General features: G+C 45.8%; 1 protein-coding gene and 1 long non-coding RNA gene across 2 annotated transcripts; one reads left to right on the forward strand and one right to left on the reverse strand.

The window, feature by feature from the left end:
- Positions 1-1,059: 1,059 nt before the first annotated feature.
- srpk3 (SRSF protein kinase 3) lies at positions 1,060-15,922 on the forward strand. The gene is made up of 17 exons (XM_036143982.1): positions 1,060-1,433; positions 3,912-3,993; positions 6,836-8,130; positions 8,743-8,851; positions 8,928-9,015; positions 9,088-9,175; positions 9,265-9,371; positions 9,598-9,763; positions 10,021-10,046; positions 10,876-10,968; positions 11,099-11,150; positions 12,048-12,266; positions 12,731-12,828; positions 12,936-13,043; positions 14,338-14,407; positions 14,535-14,627; positions 14,724-15,922. Exons 1-17 carry the CDS (start codon positions 1,424-1,426, stop codon positions 14,906-14,908), a joined length of 2,889 nt encoding a protein of 962 aa, XP_035999875.1. The 5' UTR covers positions 1,060-1,423; the 3' UTR covers positions 14,909-15,922.
- LOC118564810 lies at positions 12,552-14,343 on the reverse strand. The gene is made up of 2 exons (XR_004932049.1): positions 13,475-14,343; positions 12,552-13,405 (listed from the first exon to the last, which is right to left on the reverse strand). It is a non-coding gene; the product is annotated as an uncharacterized LOC118564810 (long non-coding RNA).
- Positions 15,923-18,872: the final 2,950 nt, after the last annotated feature.

Genomic DNA, 18,872 nt, shown 5'->3' on the forward strand with positions numbered 1-18,872 from the left:
GTGAGCTTCTGAGCTTTCTGTGTCTCTGCTCTGTCTTCTCTACCATAGAAAGTACTCCTGGGTCAATGTGAGCTTCTGTGCTTTCTGTGTCTCTGCTCTGTCTTCTCTACCATAGAAAGTACTCCTGGGTCAATGTGAGCTTCTGAGCTTTCTGTGTCTCTGCTCTGTCTTCTCTAAGCCCCAGTGGGTGGAGGCAGATGAGCGTTCACACTGAGCCTGGTTCTGGTTCTGCTGGAGGTTCTCCTCCCTATTAAAGGGGAGTTTTTCTTCCCACTGTTGCTTCATGCTTGCTCAGTATGCAATACCCTGTGCAATAATCCTGTTAAATAAGTGACTTCAGCTGCATAGTTATCTCACTACCTCACTGTTGTTCCTTACCTGGTACCACTTTAATGAACAACGTCAATCCATTTGTATATAAACCACCCTGAATGTACATAAGTCATCTTAAATCTCTGCTTTATTTCCTTTGTATTTTTATTTTTAATTTTTGGATACATTGTATATATATATGTGAACAGACTGTCTATACCTTATGCAGCTTCTTTTGATCACTAAACCGATGTGTGACAAGTGAATTTCTCCAATGTGAGATCAATAAAACTTATCTTATGTTATCTTATGAGGGATTGCAGCAAAGCCATGGACAATGCAGATGACTCTTCCTGTGGCTCTACGCTTCTCCAGGAGTGAATGCTGCTTGTCGGGACTTTGATGCAATGAACTGGTTTCCTTATATAGGAAATGTTTGACCAATCTGTATAATCTGACCCAATCTGTATAATATGATTGAATTTGACTTTGTAAAGAGCCTTGAGATGACATGTTTAATGAATTGGCGCTATATAAATAAAATTTAATTGAATTGAATTGAACTTTTGTCGCTCTAAACAAAATTAGTTTAGCTGGACCAGGGGTAGAAATGGCTCCTAGGGTTGGAAATGTTGCTGACCCTGGCTTGGCCTGATGCTGATCTAGGATCTAGGATCTAGGTGTAATAGATCTATGGCCCCTGCTCCCAGCTCCTCCACATCCGGCCCTGCCGGTCCAGCGTGCCAGGTCAGTGCGCATGCGCAGAGCCGGGTGTCCGGTGTCAAACCGAGCAGCTGTTGAATTCGTTCAGGACAGAACCGAGCCAGCACGTGCTACACGCCCACATCAACCGAACCGAGCCGGTCCAGAAGCCGAGAGAGAACCGGGTTTCAGCCGGTCCACATATCGGAGTCCGACTCGGAACCAGCAGGAAAGCTACCAGAGCTAATAGAGCCGAACCGTCTACTGACCGGCAGGCCGCGGTCTGGTTCCGTCCGCACCGGAGGATCGGTGGACCACCTCTGCGTTTCAGGCCCTGGTCCCGGTGCTGCTCGGCTGTCACAAAGGGTTCTGCCTGTGAACCGGTTCGGCTTAAAGACAGGAACCGGACATGCTGATAGGTAAACAAGGCCCGGCCCGGTCCGGGGGCTGGTACCGCTATGTATGTGTGAGAGTTACCGGGTACCGGTACCGGTGACTCTGAGACCAGGCAGGCTCGATTAAAGAGCGGTTTTATTCAGTTTAGATCCGCTGATCCAGAGATGACCCGGTTTCGGTCCGGATCAGTTGTTTCCTGCTGTTTTACCTTTGCTGCAGTTAGTATCAAATTGTTGAATTGAATCTAGAACATTTAAAAGTTCTTGCGTTCTTCTGTGCACCTTTAATCTGCTCTGAAGACCCACCTCTGTGCGCTGGCGTCATCTGATGGCTGTTATCCAGAGATAATCCAGAACCGTCTGGCTAGTTTAATCTCAGATGACGTCTGGTTTAACCCGACACCTTCTGGTTAGATGTGAACCGGACCAGTCGGTCAGTTTAACTCCATACAATCTGGTTAGTTTAATCTAAAACTGCAATTACTTAAATCACAAACCTATTGTGTAGTTTAAACCTGGACAGGCTAGGTTAGTTTGTAGTTGTCCAAGTCTGGTTAACAGGCTGGGTAGTTTAACCCCAAAAATGCTGGGTAGTTTAACTCCAGACAGGCTGGGTAAGTTAAACTAAAACAGGCTGGGTAGTTTAACTCCAAACAGGCTGGGTAACTTAAACTAAAACAGGCTGGGTAGTTTAACTCCAAACAGGCTGGGTAGTTTAACTCCAGACAGGCTGGGTAACTTAAACTAAAACAGGCTGGGTAGTTTAACTCCAGACAGGCTGGGTAGTTTAACTCCAGACAGGCTGGGTAAGTTAAACTAAAACAGGCTGGGTAGTTTAACTCCAGACAGGCTGGGTAGTTTAACTCCAGACAGACTGGGTAAGTTAAACTAAAACAGGCTGGGTAGTTTAACTCCAGACAGGCTGGGTAGTTTAACTCCAAACAGGCTGGGTAACTTAAACTAAAACAGGCTGGGTAGTTTAACTCCAAAAATGCTGGGTAGTTTAACACCAAACAGGCTGGGTAGTTTAACTCCAAACAGGCTGGGTAACTTAAACTAAAACAGGCTGGGTAGTTTAACTCCAAACAGGCTGGGTAACTTAAACTAAAACAGGCTGGGTAGTTTAACTCCAAACAGGCTGGGTAGTTTAACTCCAAACAGGCTGGGTAGTTTAACTCCAGACAGGCTGGGTAGTTTAACTCCAAACAGGCTGGGTAGTTTAACTCCAAACAGGCTGGGTAAGTTAAACTAAAACAGGCTGGGTAGTTTAACTCCAAACAGGCTGGGTAGTTTAACTCCAGACAGGCTGGGTAGTTTAACTCCAAACAGGCTGGGTAGTTTAACTCCAAACAGGCTGGGTAACTTAAACTAAAACAGGCTGGGTAGTTTAACTCCAAACAGGCTGGGTAGTTTAACTCCAGACAGGCTGGGTAGTTTAACTCCAAACAGGCTGGGTAGTTGAACTCCAGACAGGCTGGGTAGTTTAACTCCAAACAGGCTGGGTAACTAAAACTAAAACAGGCTGGGTAGTTTAACTCCAAACAGTCTGGGTAAGTTAAACTAAAACAGGCTGGGTAGTTTAACTCCAAACAGGCTGGGTAAGTTAAACTAAAACAGGCTGGGTAGTTTAACTCCAAACAGGCTGGGTAGTTTAACTCCAGACAGGCTGGGTAGTTTAACTCCAAACAGGCTGGGTAGTTGAACTCCAGACAGGCTGGGTAACTAAAACTAAAACAGGCTGGGTAGTTTAACTCCAAACAGGCTGGGTAAGTTAAACTAAAACAGGCTGGGTAGTTTAACTCCAAACAGGCTGGGTAAGTTAAACTAAAACAGGCTGGGTAGTTTAACTCCAGACAGGCTGGGTAGTTTAACTCCAGACAGGCTGGGTAGTTTAACTCCAAACAGGCTGGGTAAGTTAAACTAAAACAGGCTGGGTAGTTTAACTCCAAACAGGCTGGGTAAGTTAAACTAAAACAGGCTGGGTAGTTTAACTCCAGACAGGCTGGGTAACTTAAACTAAAACAGACTGGGTAGTTTAACTCCAAGCAGGCTGGGTAGTTTAACTCCAAACAGGCTGGGTAAGTTAAACTAAAACAGGCTGGGTAGTTTAACTCCAAACAGGCTGGGTAAGTTAAACTAAAACAGGCTGGGTAGTTTAACTCCAAACAGGCTGGGTAGTTTAACTCCAAACAGGCTGGGTAGTTTAACCACCAACCGTCTAGTATTACTACAGTTCGGACGGAGGACAGCCGTCTTTAGGTTTTCTGAATTTGTTGTTAGAACCGCTGACTGAGACATTGGAGCTCAGCTGCTGGGAATGGTGCAGTCACCCAGTGGGTTGTTGGCCAGCTCTAAAGTGCAGCTTGTATCTGATAAAAGGTTCACGGTCTGAATTTAAGTCTGGAATTGGCTGATCAGAAGGTTATCTCCAGACCCTGCAGTAAGCATGTTCTGATTCTGACTCGGAGGTCTTCTCTCTGACTGCGACGTTCCTTCCTGCAGCTGCTGTCGGAAGCTCCGCCCCTACAAGCAAGAAACGACGGCGAGGCAAAAAGCATCGGCGAGTGCGAGCTGACGACAGCCGGTGAGAACCCAGATCACACACACTGAGGGGGGCCAACAGGAAGTGATGTGTGTGGAGAGGGCGGGGCTTATCAGATGCAGGCGTTTGTGTCTGAGCGAGGGTAAGATGAGGGAAGGCGGCTCTGCAGCTGTCGGTGTCCGTGGGCTTCCCTTTGTCTTTCTGGTTCTGAATGTTTTTCTTGCCGGTGATAGTCGCACAGAACCGGGTCAGCTCATTGTAACCGCACCCTGACCCACCCAGGTTCAGTGACCCGCAGACACACTGAGCCACAAATAGAACCAGAACCCGGGTCCTGATACGGCTGCAGCAGCTCCGTGTGACATGTCCGAGCGTGACCTCAGCAGCTCTGAAATAGACTGAGCGCGCTCAGTGCGGCTGTTACATGAGCTGCAGACGCCCTGCTCTCTGTGACATCATCAGCGGCTGTTTTTAGTACTCGCCAATGAAGACCATCAGCTGCAGGTTAGCCCAACATCATGCCACACATTGTTCCCAGGCAGGAGCAGACTGAGCGCGCTCAGTGTGGCTCAGTGACGTCAGACGTGGAACCAGACTGAACTTCAATCAGGCAAACTGACGGTGTTCCTGTTGTTCCTGGTCAGTGGGTTCTACCTGTTGGCTGTGGTTGTTCCTATCCAGGGGTGGACAACATGGACGTATCTTCATATATTGTGGTACTGATGACAATGAAAGTGACGATACTACAGCTTCTTGTGATCTTTTTAAGCATCTGTGTGGCTGTGACTCCATGTCAATTATAGCCCAATGAACACAAATACTGTCCTTAATAAACATTATTAATAATGTAACATATTAAAACGATTCGAAATACATTTCATCAGGACACTAGTTGCATAAAGAATGTAATTTCTATCCCTAAACTTCACACAGTAGCTGTATGGAATCATATTTTTAATTTGTTGATATTTATTGATGATCTCAAGAAACCAACAGTGGAGAAAATAGTTAAAGTAACAATCCTGACAATACTGGCAGTTTTGGGTGTTGTCAGACATGACTAATCTGAATTTATCGTTGTCAAACCCACCCACCTAACTACAGGTTCTTGAAGAATCCAAAAACTGACATGCGTGAAATCAGAAATTAAATACTTTGTATAGAGTCTGGATGAAAATGATTGGATATTTCCAGTAGCTCCTCCTGCTGGACTAGATCAGTTCAATGTCCCCAGCTGATTGGCTGCAGAGCGCATTAAAAGTCAGGGCTGGATCTCAGACATTTAAAATGAAACTTTGAGCAAATAAAGTATTTTTTTCCCAGCAGGAATCAGATGTTGTAGCAGCCGTCTATATCTAATAATATCAGGAACTCCCTGATAGAGCTGACCTGAAGACGCTTTTGACTGAACATACTCTGTTGTTGCTGTTAGGGCTGGGCGATACTATAAAATAATACCGTGATATATTTAGGATGAATTCTAATATATTTATCTCTATATGTAATTATAACAAGGCTTCTCTGAATCAAAGCTTCATCCCAAACGTCTCACATTTGTTATCAAAGAGCTGTAAATATGAGACATGGCTGAGAAAATAACCTACTGGAATACATGAAAGTACAAGTCTAGCTCCACATAGACTCGATATAAACGATACACTCTTTTAAAAAAGTTACGGTGGTTAATGGGGGAGTGCTGGTCTAGTGGTTAGAGCAGCGCGCTTGCACTCAGAAGGATGCAAGTACCCGGTTCGATTCCCACTGCCTGCACTCTGGGTCCCTGAGCAAGACCCTTAACCCCTGATTGCTCCCAAGGCGCCGCACATGGCAGCCCACTGCTCCCCAAGGGGATGGGTTAAAAGCAGAAGTGAATTTCTCCATAAAGTTCAATTATTATTATTATTATTATGGTGTTATGAAGGCGATGTTCTGGGTTCTACAGTCTGCTACACACTGAGCGCTGATTTCTCCTCCATGTGGCTCACTCAGTGCTTCTGAAGCTTTTAAACATCCCCTCTCTCCGGCTTTCTGTGACGACCTCATAACGGTGGTTTTCCTCACCTGTTGCCAATAAAATATTTACCCGTAGAGCAGGGAAAGACCAGATGAGAGTCTTGCCAAATGGACGCCTTGCAGTGGAGCTACATGTATCCCCGATGTTTACATCAAAGACCTTTCTCTGGTAGAGACCAGCTGTTGACCATTGGCGTTATAAAGGAGAGCGAGGCGTGGCTGAAATCTTCAGATATCACTATGCATCAGGGTGTAGTCGGTAGTAGACAACCATGGAAGTCAGTGATGTCCTGTGCAGAGTTTGGAAAAGATGATGGAGAGATGTTTACTGCTACCACAATAACACCCTTTGTAGACAATAGGATGGGAATCTAGAGCTGTTGCCAATGTCTGGGCTATAGGAACAATATTTAACAGAGGCTTGTCCAGATTACACCATCTGTTGTTGACAAGCAAGGCTGCATTCATCTATACTTTGGTTTGGTCCTTGTCAGCGATGGAGATGTTTGAAGGCTCCTCTTTCCCTGCTCTGTTTTTCTTCAGCTCGACATCCTCAAACATTTCCTCATGAGGTACCTGGAGCTCGCTCACTTAAAGGACTGCATCACGCTGTCACACTGTTGTTGATGTCGTTATCTAATTCATTAATTAATACATTTGCCATCTTTTTAGCAGCTGCTTTATTTCAGACTGTGCAAAGATCGAGTCAAACATTGGCTTGATAGCCAGCTATTCTTTTAACTAAATGAAAAGTAAGACTACCGTATTTTTCAGACCATAAGTCTTTTTTTTATTTTTGATGATCTGCTCATAAAAATAAAGGTTGCAAAAATTATCTGAAATTGTTTTCCACTCTCTCTTCCTGTTTCAGGCCTGAAGAGGGCTGTGATTTTCTGAAGACTGATGGTACTCCCCTCCAAATACCACTGGAGAGTGACCCCCACAAAGACCTGCTTCCCCCAGAATGTGCTACAAATGCTGGGGAAGATCCTGAGGGCCTACCAGAGCCTGACACATTATCCCCCAAGACAGGCATTCAAACTCAGTCACCCTGTTCCCAAAGTCCCCAGAAAAATCTGAGTTCCCAGATTCCAAACCAGATCACACATCCTCCTCCCAACCACCACCAGAAAACCCAATCTCCCCGTCCCCAGAGCCCCCACCAGACAACCCAGTCACCACATTCACCCCGTCCCCAGAGCCCGCACCAGACCACCCAGTCACCCCGTCCCCAGAGCCCCCACAAGACCGCCCAGTCACCCCGTCCCCAGAGCCCCCACCAGACAACCCAGTCACCCCGTCCCCAGAGCCCCCACAAGACCGCCCAGTCACCCCGTCCCCAGAGCCCCCACCAGACCACCCAGTCACCCCGTCCCCAGAGCCCCCACCAGACAACCCATTCACCCCGTCCCCAGAGTCCCCACAAGACCGCCCAGTCACCACATTCACCCCGTCCCCAGAGCCCCCAGCCGTCAGCACAGTCACAGATTCCAAACCAGATCACCCACTCACAGCCTCGCCAAAGCCTCCAGCAGATAACCCAGTTATTGCGTCCCCAGAGTCCAAACCAGACAACCCCACCCACTTTAGACATCAATAATGCTCCAGTAGGAACTAAAATGCCTCCTGAAATTACCCTCAGCAATTCCCTGTGTCCTAGCAAATCACCTGCCACTTTAGAAAGTCTTGGACAAAGTCTCAGCAAGTCTCCACCAAATGTTAACAACATAACCCAGAATGCTTCAGTACTTCCTTGTAGAACTGCACATGGTCTAACAGAGTTCTTCCAAGCGCCTCTAACCTCACCTCATAGCATTACCTCTGAATCTACTGCAATCTTTGCACCGAACACAGTCAAAGCTCCTCCCACTGCTACATTAAGCCCCGCCCACTCAGACCCCTTTCTCCTGACCTCGGTGACGTTTACTTCCAGTGTTTCTTCCCATCCTCTGTGCTCCTCCTCCTCTCTCCTCTGCTCCCTGGAATCTCCATTCAGCTTCCCTCCCATGACGTTATCTGCCACATCCCAGTTAACTATGCCACCTCCACATCAGACTCCGTCTCCTTTAGAGCTGACTCCACCTCCTCTAGAGTTAACCCCGCCTCCTGCTCAGTTGCTTGGCTCAGATGATGAAGAGCAGGAAGATCCTTCAGATTATTGTAAAGGTGAGTGTGTCCCCATTTTGTGCTTAATTTTTCCAAAGGAGTACACCAAAGGTAAATTCAGTTGACTGACCATGATCTTAAAGTGGAAGACAGATGTCCATGAAAGGCTCCACAGGTGCAAGTCCATATCAGAGCAGTAATCGTTCAAAGACCTCCAAGACTGGATTGTGAAAGGCAAGGATCACTGAAGCAGGACAAACACATTTGGGCAACAATGAAGGCCCTGAAATGCACTTTGGTCTCATGATTTGGGAAAGGAAGAACTTTGGAACCACCAGAACCATCCCTAGATCTGTCTGCCCGACCCCACTGGGTATTTAGAGACATGACCGAGAACCCATGTTCACTAAGGCGCTGCTCACTTTTTCCCCTGTGGACGTAAGAGAACCGTCCAGAAAGCCACGCGTTGCTAATTCACTTTACAATCAGTGCTTTGTGGCACAAGGTGCTTAAAAAAAGTATCAAGCAAAGGCTATTCATGCTTAAAAATGATCATTATTGGGTATTTTGTGTAGAATTATGTGTTTTCTGAAAAGGTGACAAGGTGTGAATACTTTCTGGATGCATGTTGTGTGTAGACTAGTCTCACAGGGGGTTGTCTGAATCTTGCAGGTGGCTACTACCCGGTAAAGATCGGCGACCTGTTCAACGGGCGGTACCATGTGGTCAGGAAGCTGGGCTGGGGACACTTTTCCACCGTGTGGCTCTGCTGGGACCTGCAGTGAGTAACACGCCGTGTTTAAGACGCACGCTTCCACAGTCGGAGTGGTTCAGACTCTGAATGCGATTTTCTCCAGGAAGAAGCGCTTTGTGGCCATGAAGGTGGTGAAGAGTGCTCCTCACTATACTGAGACGGCTTTGGATGAAATCAAGCTGCTCCGATGTGTGAGTATCTGACGTCCTGGTCTCTAAGCAGCAACACTTACAGGAGTGCTCAGGTAACCTGTGTCTCTCCAGGTGAGGGACAGCGACCCCTCTGACCCATACAGAGAAACCATCGTCCAGCTCATTGATGACTTCAAGATCTCCGGTATCAACGGAGTTCGTATCCTTCGCCAAGAGCAGTCACTCTGTGCCCGGGCTGTCTCCACCTGTGTGTCCACCTGTTCCTGTAGTTTCCTCAGCCTCTCCCAGATGTCTGTATGGTTCTGGAGGTTCTGGGTCATCAGTTATTAAAATGGATCATTAAATCAAATTACATGGGACTTCCTCTGGTCTGTGTCAAGACCATCATCCGACAGGTAACGGCGCTCAAAACATGTCGAGCAAACATGCTGTGACTTGGACTTATGTGTGACTCCTTTACCTCTAAGACTGGTTTGCAGTTCCTTAGTGGCTCGGTCGTTGAGCTGTGGGACAGATTCTGACCCGCTGGCACTTCTTGGCTGTGTGATAGACATCAATCATGCTGTGATTAGGACCTGCCAGGACTCCACTTCTGACATAGACCTGGTTGTGTGCCTCCAGGTGCTACAGGGACTCGACTACCTTCACACCAAGTGTAAGATCATCCATACGGACATCAAGCCAGAGAACATCCTACTGGTTGTAGACGACATTTACATCCGACGATTGGCAGCCGAAGCCACCATCTGGCAGAGAGCTGGAGCCCCGCCCCCTTCAGGGTCATCAGGTGAGGAGCTAACAACTGATTGGTCAGTAGAGACTGGAGGTCCGTATAAGATCTCAGAAGAAAATACCAGTTCTTCTCCTGGCAAGCCTGTCTGCATGATTATTGGGCCCTGTGGATTCTGGTTGAGCGGGTTTCCTGTTACTCAGAGCTGTGGTTTCCAGTCTTCCCTTCGTCTGCCTTTTCTAACTGATCTGTTTCTTCTTTCTGTTTCCATCTTCTCTTCCTGATGATTTCCTTCCATGTGTGTGTGTCTCTAGTTAGCACGGCTCCCAGGGATGAAGAGGTGAGTTCCCAGGTGTAATGCCTGCTGTGTTCTGATTGGTTACGTCACAATGAAAAAAACAAAGTGTTCCAGTGACAAGGTTTCCAGTAGGATTAAGGCTGCACGTTACTCCCTGAGAGTTTTATAAAAAGTGTGCGTGGCCACCGTTCCGTCACACATGAGGTTTCCAACTAGCCAGCTGCTGTAGCACCGCCTAGTGGCGATCAGGGAAATTACACTTTAGGAGACTTCACCTTCAGCCCCAGATGGAGAGACACCATACTGCAGACACAGGGCGGCGCCAATTTTATAATCCATGCCAGAAATTCACATCAGAGATTTTGGACATTATAATTTGCAGAAACCAAAAGCTAACCCTAAGGTCAATGGATTTTATACCTAAACCTAATTTAATGCCTGCGGTGTATCCCCTAACATTGGTGGATAAATAAACTTGAGGTCAGTGGATTTTATATGACTTCATTAACTTCTGGTTGGGACTGACTTCCAGCGATTTTTGGGAGCAACTTTTATTTTTTTAAATTTTGTTTAGCTTTTATTCAAGTCATGAACATGAGTTACAGTCAAGCGATCACGCAAAACGCTAAATATTTTGGGAGTGACTTCCGGTGTGCACTTCCCGCATCAATCATAGAAATGGCATTGCCCTGCCGCTGCAGTAGAGGAGCCTTGCCCAGATGTGACATGACCACGCTGGTGTTTCACCTACAGTCCTACCCCGCCCAGTAATTAACACGCAGTTTGTTTCTGTGAAATAATAAATCTGTGTTCCAATGACGTTGACCTGTATTGTGGCGCTGCCTCTCTTCACTTGTGTGTGTGTGTCTAGTTGGGGAAGTTGTCGAAAAACAAAAAGAAAAAGTTGAAAAGAAAGGCAAAGCGCCAACAGAAGCTCCTAGAGGAAAGGCTCATTGATATACAGGTACTACTGTCCTACTACAGACATAGTGGTATTCCATAACTACTAGAGCAAAAATACATACTACGCTGATAATACAGTGATTTATGCAGAAAGCAGGCAGAAGAACATGTGTGCTTTGTTTTGTTTCCAGAGGATGGATGAGGAGGAAGGTCTCCAGCAGCCTGAGGATGCAGATCCAACCTGTGAGTGTTCTTCTAATACACACTGAGTGAAAACGGACTGTTGGACTTGCTCAACATTGATCGTTTAGTTTGGTCTGGTTCTAACGAGGCTGTTTAGAGAATGTATCCTGTTTTACCTGGAGAGTCAGTTGGTGGGTTTTCAATGTGTTCCAGGTTTATTTCCCACAATAATGAGTCTCAGCTCCCCGCCGGGTCTGAACATGGTCAAAGGTTGTTCCAGTATCTCTTTAATTTTTGGGACAGTTGTATGTCTTTTCTCTCAGGTTAATGAAACATTAAATTCAGTCACTGACTTTGCAGCAATTCCTCATACTGAGCATACATGAAACGACAGTGGAGAGGAAAACTCCCCTTTAACAGGGAGGAGAACCTCCAGCAGAACCAGGTTCAGTGTCAGAAGCGTTGTACCTGCTAAGAATAAACTCGAGTATGAAGAAAGGGAGTATGTCTGTGAATGTTTTCAGCGAGATGGCTTCAAAGGTTACATTTAGGTTATCCCTTTCAATGTCAGCATAAATGTTTAAATCCCACTCTGTGCGTACCCCGTTGGTGCAGGGGTAGTGAGCACGACACATATATGGAGGCCTTCGTCATCGACGTGGCTGACCCGGGTTCAATTCCGGCCTGAGACCCTTTGCCATATATCTTCCCCCTCTCTCAAACCCCCTTTTCTTTCAGTCTACTGTATGAAAAACAAGCCACTAGTGCCGTTGAAAACCCAGAAAGTGTAAAAAACATTCTATAATGACCCTAGCAGCGTTTCTCGTCATTTGTCCCTGAGCTGCTCCTGAATTGTTGCATCATGACTTGTATTGTTGTGTAAATTAGTCTCATCCACAGAGACGGGAAAATCGCTTACAGCAACTAAAACGCAACACAATGTTTCTTCATTCTCAGGTTCTTCAGCCGTCAACGGCAGCACTTCCTACTCCGCAGCCAATAACAAAGCCAGCTCAGAGTCCAGCAGCTCCTGGTTGGACGGCAGGTGTAATGACCACGTCCTTGGACGGTTCTCCAGCCCCGCCTCCGGCCTATCGGGGTTCTCCAGCTCAGTGATGTCAGCAACATCTGAGTCAGCTCTTTCCACCCAGTCGGGGTACTCGAGTGGGCGAGATGGTGAGAAAACATCAGCTGTTTGTAGTTGCATGAATGACAGCTGGAAATACGATCATTTGCTGCAACTTTAATTGAGGCGGAGGTCCAGTTTTCCGGATGATCTTTAGACAGTCTTTTCTTTGTCTGAGTTTTTTAATGTTGGACCTGGACTCTGAAGCAGAACTTTGACTGTGTTGATGGTACCGGTTGGATTGGGTTGTTTTGCAACAATAGGTTTGGTTTGGCTAACATTTTATGTGGGTGAGTGAGAGGAGATGAAGGACAAACAGACAAAACGGACAAAGCTCGCCTTATCGGATGTTTAATAATCATTGAAATAAAGTTTGTTGCAACTTTAAAGCCCAACCCAAAACCTGTGTGGCATCAGGCCCAGTCTGGACTCTGCTCTTTCAGACTAGATGCTGACACACATCTGCATATGGACTGATTGGCTGAGTTTGTGACCAATCTTCTGGTTTCTGCAGGGTTCAGCTCTACGGACTTCGTGCTCAACCCTCTGGATCCTCACAATGCCGACCGGCTCCGGGTGAAGATCGCTGATCTGGGAAACGCCTGCTGGGTGGTGAGACACCTTCGCCTCCTCCTCCTCCTCTTCCTCTGCTGCTCGTCTTCAGATTTGACCAATCAGATGGTTTCCTCTCTGCTTGTTGGTGTGTGTCTGCTGAACAGCACAAACACTTCACAGAGGACATCCAGACGAGGCAGTACCGAGCTCTGGAGGTTCTGATTGGAGCCGAGTACGGTCCGCCAGCAGACATCTGGAGCACTGCCTGCATGGTACAAACACACACATCCTTTATTTAAATACTAACTGAGGACCGTGCCTTAACTCCCATTGACTCCCATTCATTTTCAACCCTTTTTATGGCCTAACCTGACTCTAACCCTTCACCAGTAGATAACCATAACTTTTACCAGTATATAACCATTATCTTTACCGGTAGATAACCATAACCTTTACCAGTAGATAACCATTATCTTTACCGGTAGATAACCATAACTTTTACCAGTATATAACCATTATCTTTACCAGTAGATAACCATTATCTTTACCGGTAGATAACCATAACCTTCACCAGTAGATAACCAGAACCTTTACCAGTAGATAACCATTATCTTCACCAGTAGATAACCATAACCTTTACCAGTAGATAACCATAACCTTCACCAGTAGATAACCAGAACCTTTACCAGTAGATAACCAGAACCTTTACCAGTAGATAACCATTATCTTTACCGGTAGATAACCATAACCTTCACCAGTAGATAACCAGAACCTTTACCAGTAGATAACCATTATCTTCACCAGTAGATAACCATAACCTTCACCAGTAGATAACCAGAACCTTTACCGGTAGATGACCATAACCTTCACCAGTAGATAACCAGAACCTTTACCAGTAGATAACCATTATCTTCACCAGTAGATAACCATTATCTTTACCGGTAGATAACCATAACCTTTACCAGTAGATAACCAGAACCTTTACCAGTAGATAACCATTATCTTCACCAGTAGATAACCATAACCTTTTACCAGTAGATAACCAGAACCTAAACCTAATCGACACCTTAGTCCTAAAATGACCCCTAGTGCAGAAAAGGTGAGGACCAAAGAAGCTCCTCACTGGTAAAATGAGCAGAAAATGTTCTCACTCAGCTGCCAGCACAACACAGGAATCCTGGTGCTGACCAGGATCAGAGTTCTTATTGGGCCTGACGGGTCTCTTTCAGACAGATCTGGCTTCTGATCCAGTTTAGGACCAGGTTCTAGTTCTGTTAGACCTGGTGCTCAGCAGAACTGCATGTTTCAGACCAAAACCGACTGGGTAACTCCGCAGAATAACTGATGGAGCGGCAGAAACTGTCCTTGTACATCTTGATTCATCATCTCATCAGCTAAGGTTCTGGAGTTAGAGCCTCTTTTTAATGGGTGACTTGTAGAGCTGTCGTGTCGGAGAGGTTCCTTCATGTTAGGAGGTTAAGCGTTGTAGGTTATAGAGTAGAACCACATCTTGGTTCTGCCTGTGAACAGATGATCATCGGACTCTCTGGCGTTTTTCTCTTTCAGGCGTTTGAGCTGGCCACCGGAGACTATCTGTTCGAGCCTCATTCAGGAGAGGACTATACCAGAGACGAAGGTAAAGCAGCCGCTCAGAACCGGATCAGTTTCTGTACCCACTGGGCCTGGTTCTATACACATTTATAGGGCGTTTCTAACATCATGGTGGATCTTCTGAACCTGTTCTTTGTGTTCTCTGATTTCAGATCACATTGCTCACATCATCGAGCTGCTCGGGCCCATGCCTGTGCCCTTCGCTCTGTCTGGCAGGTACTCCAGGGAATACTTTAACCGGAGAGGTGAGACGCCGCCGCATGTTCACCTGAGAGCCGTGCTAATGCAGCTCAGACTCTGATTAGGTGTATTTGCTGTTTCTACCTGCCTACCTGTCCCAGGTGAGCTGCGTCACATCTCCAACCTGAAGCCGTGGGGTCTGTTCGAGGTCCTGCTGGAGAAGTACGAGTGGCCGCTGGATCAGGCTGCGCAGTTCAGCGACTTCCTGCTCACCATGTTGGAAATGGAGCCTGAGCGGCGGGCCACGGCGGCGCAGTGCCTGCAGCACGCCTGGCTGCACACATGAGCGCCTGCGTGCACATGCAGGGACACGTGCACACGCATCTGTCCCACTGTGACACACTGACTGATGTAGAGAGGAGACGCCTCTGCAGATTGGTCGACCTATGGCCTGACTAATCGCTCCTGATGAACACCTGAGGGGAACGTGGCTCGTGTAAGCGGAGCTGAGGTCCATTTGATCGCTGCTCATAGACGACCGTCCAGATTAATAAAAGCGGTGCGGCCTCACAGATCTGAGCTGACAGTTGATCTCAGAAACCCACCTGTTCCATCACACCGCTGTCGGCTGTAGGGGACTTCCTGTCAGACTTCCTGTTCCTCTTGACTTGATCTGATCTATGAAGCAAACGCTGCTCGTCTGTTGCTTCACTGATTGATTATTGGTCAACAGATCGACCTGAAACCGTCGACTGAACGGTGGACCCCCAGCGGGTCGTCAGCTGGCCGTTTCCAGCGCTGGAGTCAGACCGCAGCTGAGATCTCGATTCATTTTGCTGAAATTTAATTTGTACGTTTTCATTATTGCATCACTTCCTGCTTATCGACCTCTAATCAGACGCCCTGATGATGAGCTTCCACCTGATTTTACCTGTTCTGATGACATTAGTGCCTTGAAACATGGCTGCCCCCTGTGCAGCAGTGACATCACTGATAATGTCAGGAGGGCTTTTTCTATATGTGTTTGTGTGAAAGTAAAGATGGATGCAGCTCACCTCAGCAAGAACCTGTATGTTTGAAAGCAGAATGAATCCGAATAAAGACCGCTGGTTCTGGGTTTACAGGGAATAAAACAGAACCGTGTGAACTCGCCTGAAGTTTAACGGCTAACCCCGCTCAGCTGCACGAACAAACCGCAGAGAGGTTCTAAGAAGTTAGAATTTGGTTTCTGCAGCTGGTCGGGTTTGCTTTGGTCGTGATTTAACGTGTTTCTGTGCTTTAATTCAACCTTTTCTTATCCACCTCAGTAGTTGTGACTCTGTAAGCTGAAGGACTTTAGGGAATAAACTGGTTAAAGGTTTTCTCTGTTTCAATGGGTCGACCAGACCCAACCAATCGATCACTATTCACAGCAGTCAGATCCACAGGTGGAGCAAAGCCCGGCACACCAGGGGTCCGTTCTTCGTACGTTGCTTAAAACATCCGAGATCAAATGACACATCCAAGATGATTTCATCCGGCTAATTATGATCCGGCTAATTGGGTTCTTCGAACACACCTGTTGTTTATGATTAGTATGGCTGGATTGAGTTATCTGAGATAACTGTGCGTTCATGCGTTTGTTTAAAAGGGGAAATGTATCGATAGTAGAAACAATGATCAGCAACGCTGCTATTGGCTGTTCAGCATGAACAAAGAACGCCCACAGTTTTTCTCCCAAGCAGAACACGAGCTTTAATGGAAGGTTATGATTAATTTGAGTCATTAATTAAAACGACAGGTAACACCTCAAAGTCTGCTAAAGCCAGAAGAGAGGGCTGGCAAAAAGTAGCAGACGAATTAATGCGTAATAAAATTAATTATTAAAATTAAAATTAATACTGTCCATGGTAGATGTTTCTATCACTTTCTACAGTATGAATTTTTGCATTTTAATAATTTCACATTTACTTTGTTCTTTTATATCAGAGCCTCCACAGGACCCACTAGAAGATGGGGACAAGTAAAAGTGAAATACAAGAAAATTCTACAAAATGGTAGCCTTTTATTATTATACTTTATTTTAAAAAGGCACTTTTTCCTCTTTTTGAAAACCACTGTTTGTCTGTTTATAACAGCCACCAAGAAAAATCAATTACACTGTCGCGCTGCGCTAAATGATTCTAATCGCAATACGCGATTAATTCGAAAAGCTCTGAAATTATTCTTGCACCTTCAGCAACAGGTTGTTGTCATAAAAATGGACATGGCTACAGCAGACTTCCCATCTCCTCCGCTTATAAAGCTGCGATCTAATCCTGTTTAAATGAAATAAGCCTGCTCTCGAGCAGGTTTAAGCTGGCGCACATGTTGCTATGACAAGTCCAGGATGAGTTTCGAAGAACCAAACGATCCAAGATCATGCCAAATCGTCAACAATCAAATCCAGCTAACTGAGTTAGCGACATACGAATAACGGACCCCAGATCTTAACAGCGTTTGTTGATCCAATCCCATTTGGTTCTATTTCCAACATTTGGACAGCGGTAAGCCATGCCCATATATGGACATTCCCCAGACGTACCAAGTCTTGGTTCTGAGAAGAAACCAGGAAGCAGAGCTCAAGTTTAACTAGTCGCTCTGCTGCTTCCTGCCTACCATAATAAACCAAAAACCAAGTTTAAAGAAGTAAATCATTAAATCTCAGAGAAAATATTTAATGTTAACTAAAATAAACCAGGTGTGCTTTAATGCACCACAGGAGCTCTTTTTTCAGGGTTGAGCCTCGATTCAGAACCGTCTCAAACCAAATGGATCCTGTTAGACAGGTAAATACTTCAGTCCTACAGACATATCCGGGTTAATTACATCCATTTCAGTTCGATCCGAATTATCAAATGGTTGAGTTTCTCTCTCAGGAAACCCAGCAGGTTGCATCCAGTCACTGACCTGCAGCGTTAAATCCTCCTGGATGAACATGGAGCCACAGAGGACAGTTGCTGGCATTGAGTTGTTGACTTTGCAGCAATCCCTCATACTGAGCATGCATGGAGCAACAGTGGAGAGGAAAACTCCCCTTTAACGGGGAGGAGAACCTGCAGTAGAACCAGAAGCGCTGATCTAGGAGTACTTTCTATGGTAGAGGGTAAAGGCAGACTAGCTCCTTTAGTGGCTTCATCTAGGAGAGAAAAGGCTAAATGGATCAACTCTGATCCAATTCAATTTTATTTTATTTATATAGCGCCAATTCATGAAACATGTCATCTCGAGGCACTTTACAAAGTCAAAATCAATCATATTATACAGATTGGTCAAAAATGTCCTATATAAGGAAACCAGTTGATTGCTTCAAAGTCCCGACAAGCAGCATTCACTCCTGGAGAACAGAGAGCCAGAGGGAGAGTCGTCTGCATTGTTGATGGCTTTGCAGCAATCCCTCATACTGAGCATGCATGAAGCGACAGTGGAGAGAAAAACCACCCATTAGCGGGAAGGAAAAACCTCCAGCACAACCAGACTCAGTATAAACGTGTCTCTGCTCTGTCTTCTCTAAGCCCCAGTCGGTCGAGGCAGATGACCAACAAGAGACAAAAAAAGCACAGAAGCACACATTGATCCAGTAATCTGTTCTACATTAGATGGTAGTAGCGGGTGATCTGTCTTCCTTGGATGATGCCACAGTTAACAGAACGCCAGACCAGGTGTACCTACTATGAAGAGAAAAGAGAGAGAACAGAAAATTAAAGCAGAAATGACAACAGTTATTTCAATGCAATGCAAAACTGGAGAACAGTAGAAATCAGCAGAGTGAGAGAAATAGACCCTGATGTCCTCCAGCAGCCTAAGCCTATAGCAGCATAACTATAGAGGTAGCTCAGGGTAACATGAGCCACTCTAACTATAAGCTTTGTCAAAAAGGAAAGTTTTAAGATTAGTCTTAAAAGTAGACGGGGTGTCTGCCTCACGGACCAAAACTGGGAGTTGGTTCCACAGGAGAGGAGCCTGATAGCTAAAGGATCTGCCTCCCATTATACTTTTAGAGACTCTAGGAACCACCAGCAGACCTGCAGTCTGAGAGCGAAGTGCTCTGTTAGGAACATACGGGGTAATCAGAGCTCTGATATATGATGGAGCTTGATTATTAAGGGCTTTATACGTTAGAAGAAGAATTTTAAATTCTATTCTTGATTTAACAGGAAGCCAATGAAGGGAAGCTAAAATAGGAGAAATATGATCCCTCTTGTTGATTTTCATCAGAACTCTTGCCGCAGCATTTTGAATCAGCTGAAGACTTCGAACTGCATTTTGTGGAATTCCTGATAGTAAAGAAT

This window comes from Fundulus heteroclitus, chromosome 1, assembly GCF_011125445.2.
Source record: "Fundulus heteroclitus isolate FHET01 chromosome 1, MU-UCD_Fhet_4.1, whole genome shotgun sequence".
Classification (NCBI taxonomy): domain Eukaryota; kingdom Metazoa; phylum Chordata; class Actinopteri; order Cyprinodontiformes; family Fundulidae; genus Fundulus; species Fundulus heteroclitus.

Bases quoted from the DNA above. Each gene is read 5' to 3' on its own strand.
- srpk3 (XM_036143982.1), top strand. The intron at 9,176-9,264 runs GTATCCTTCGCC...AGCCTCTCCCAG, and splicing joins CTCCGGTATCAACGGAGTTC to ATGTCTGTATGGTTCTGGAG. The intron at 10,047-10,875 runs GTGAGTTCCCAG...GTGTGTGTCTAG, and splicing joins CGGCTCCCAGGGATGAAGAG to TTGGGGAAGTTGTCGAAAAA.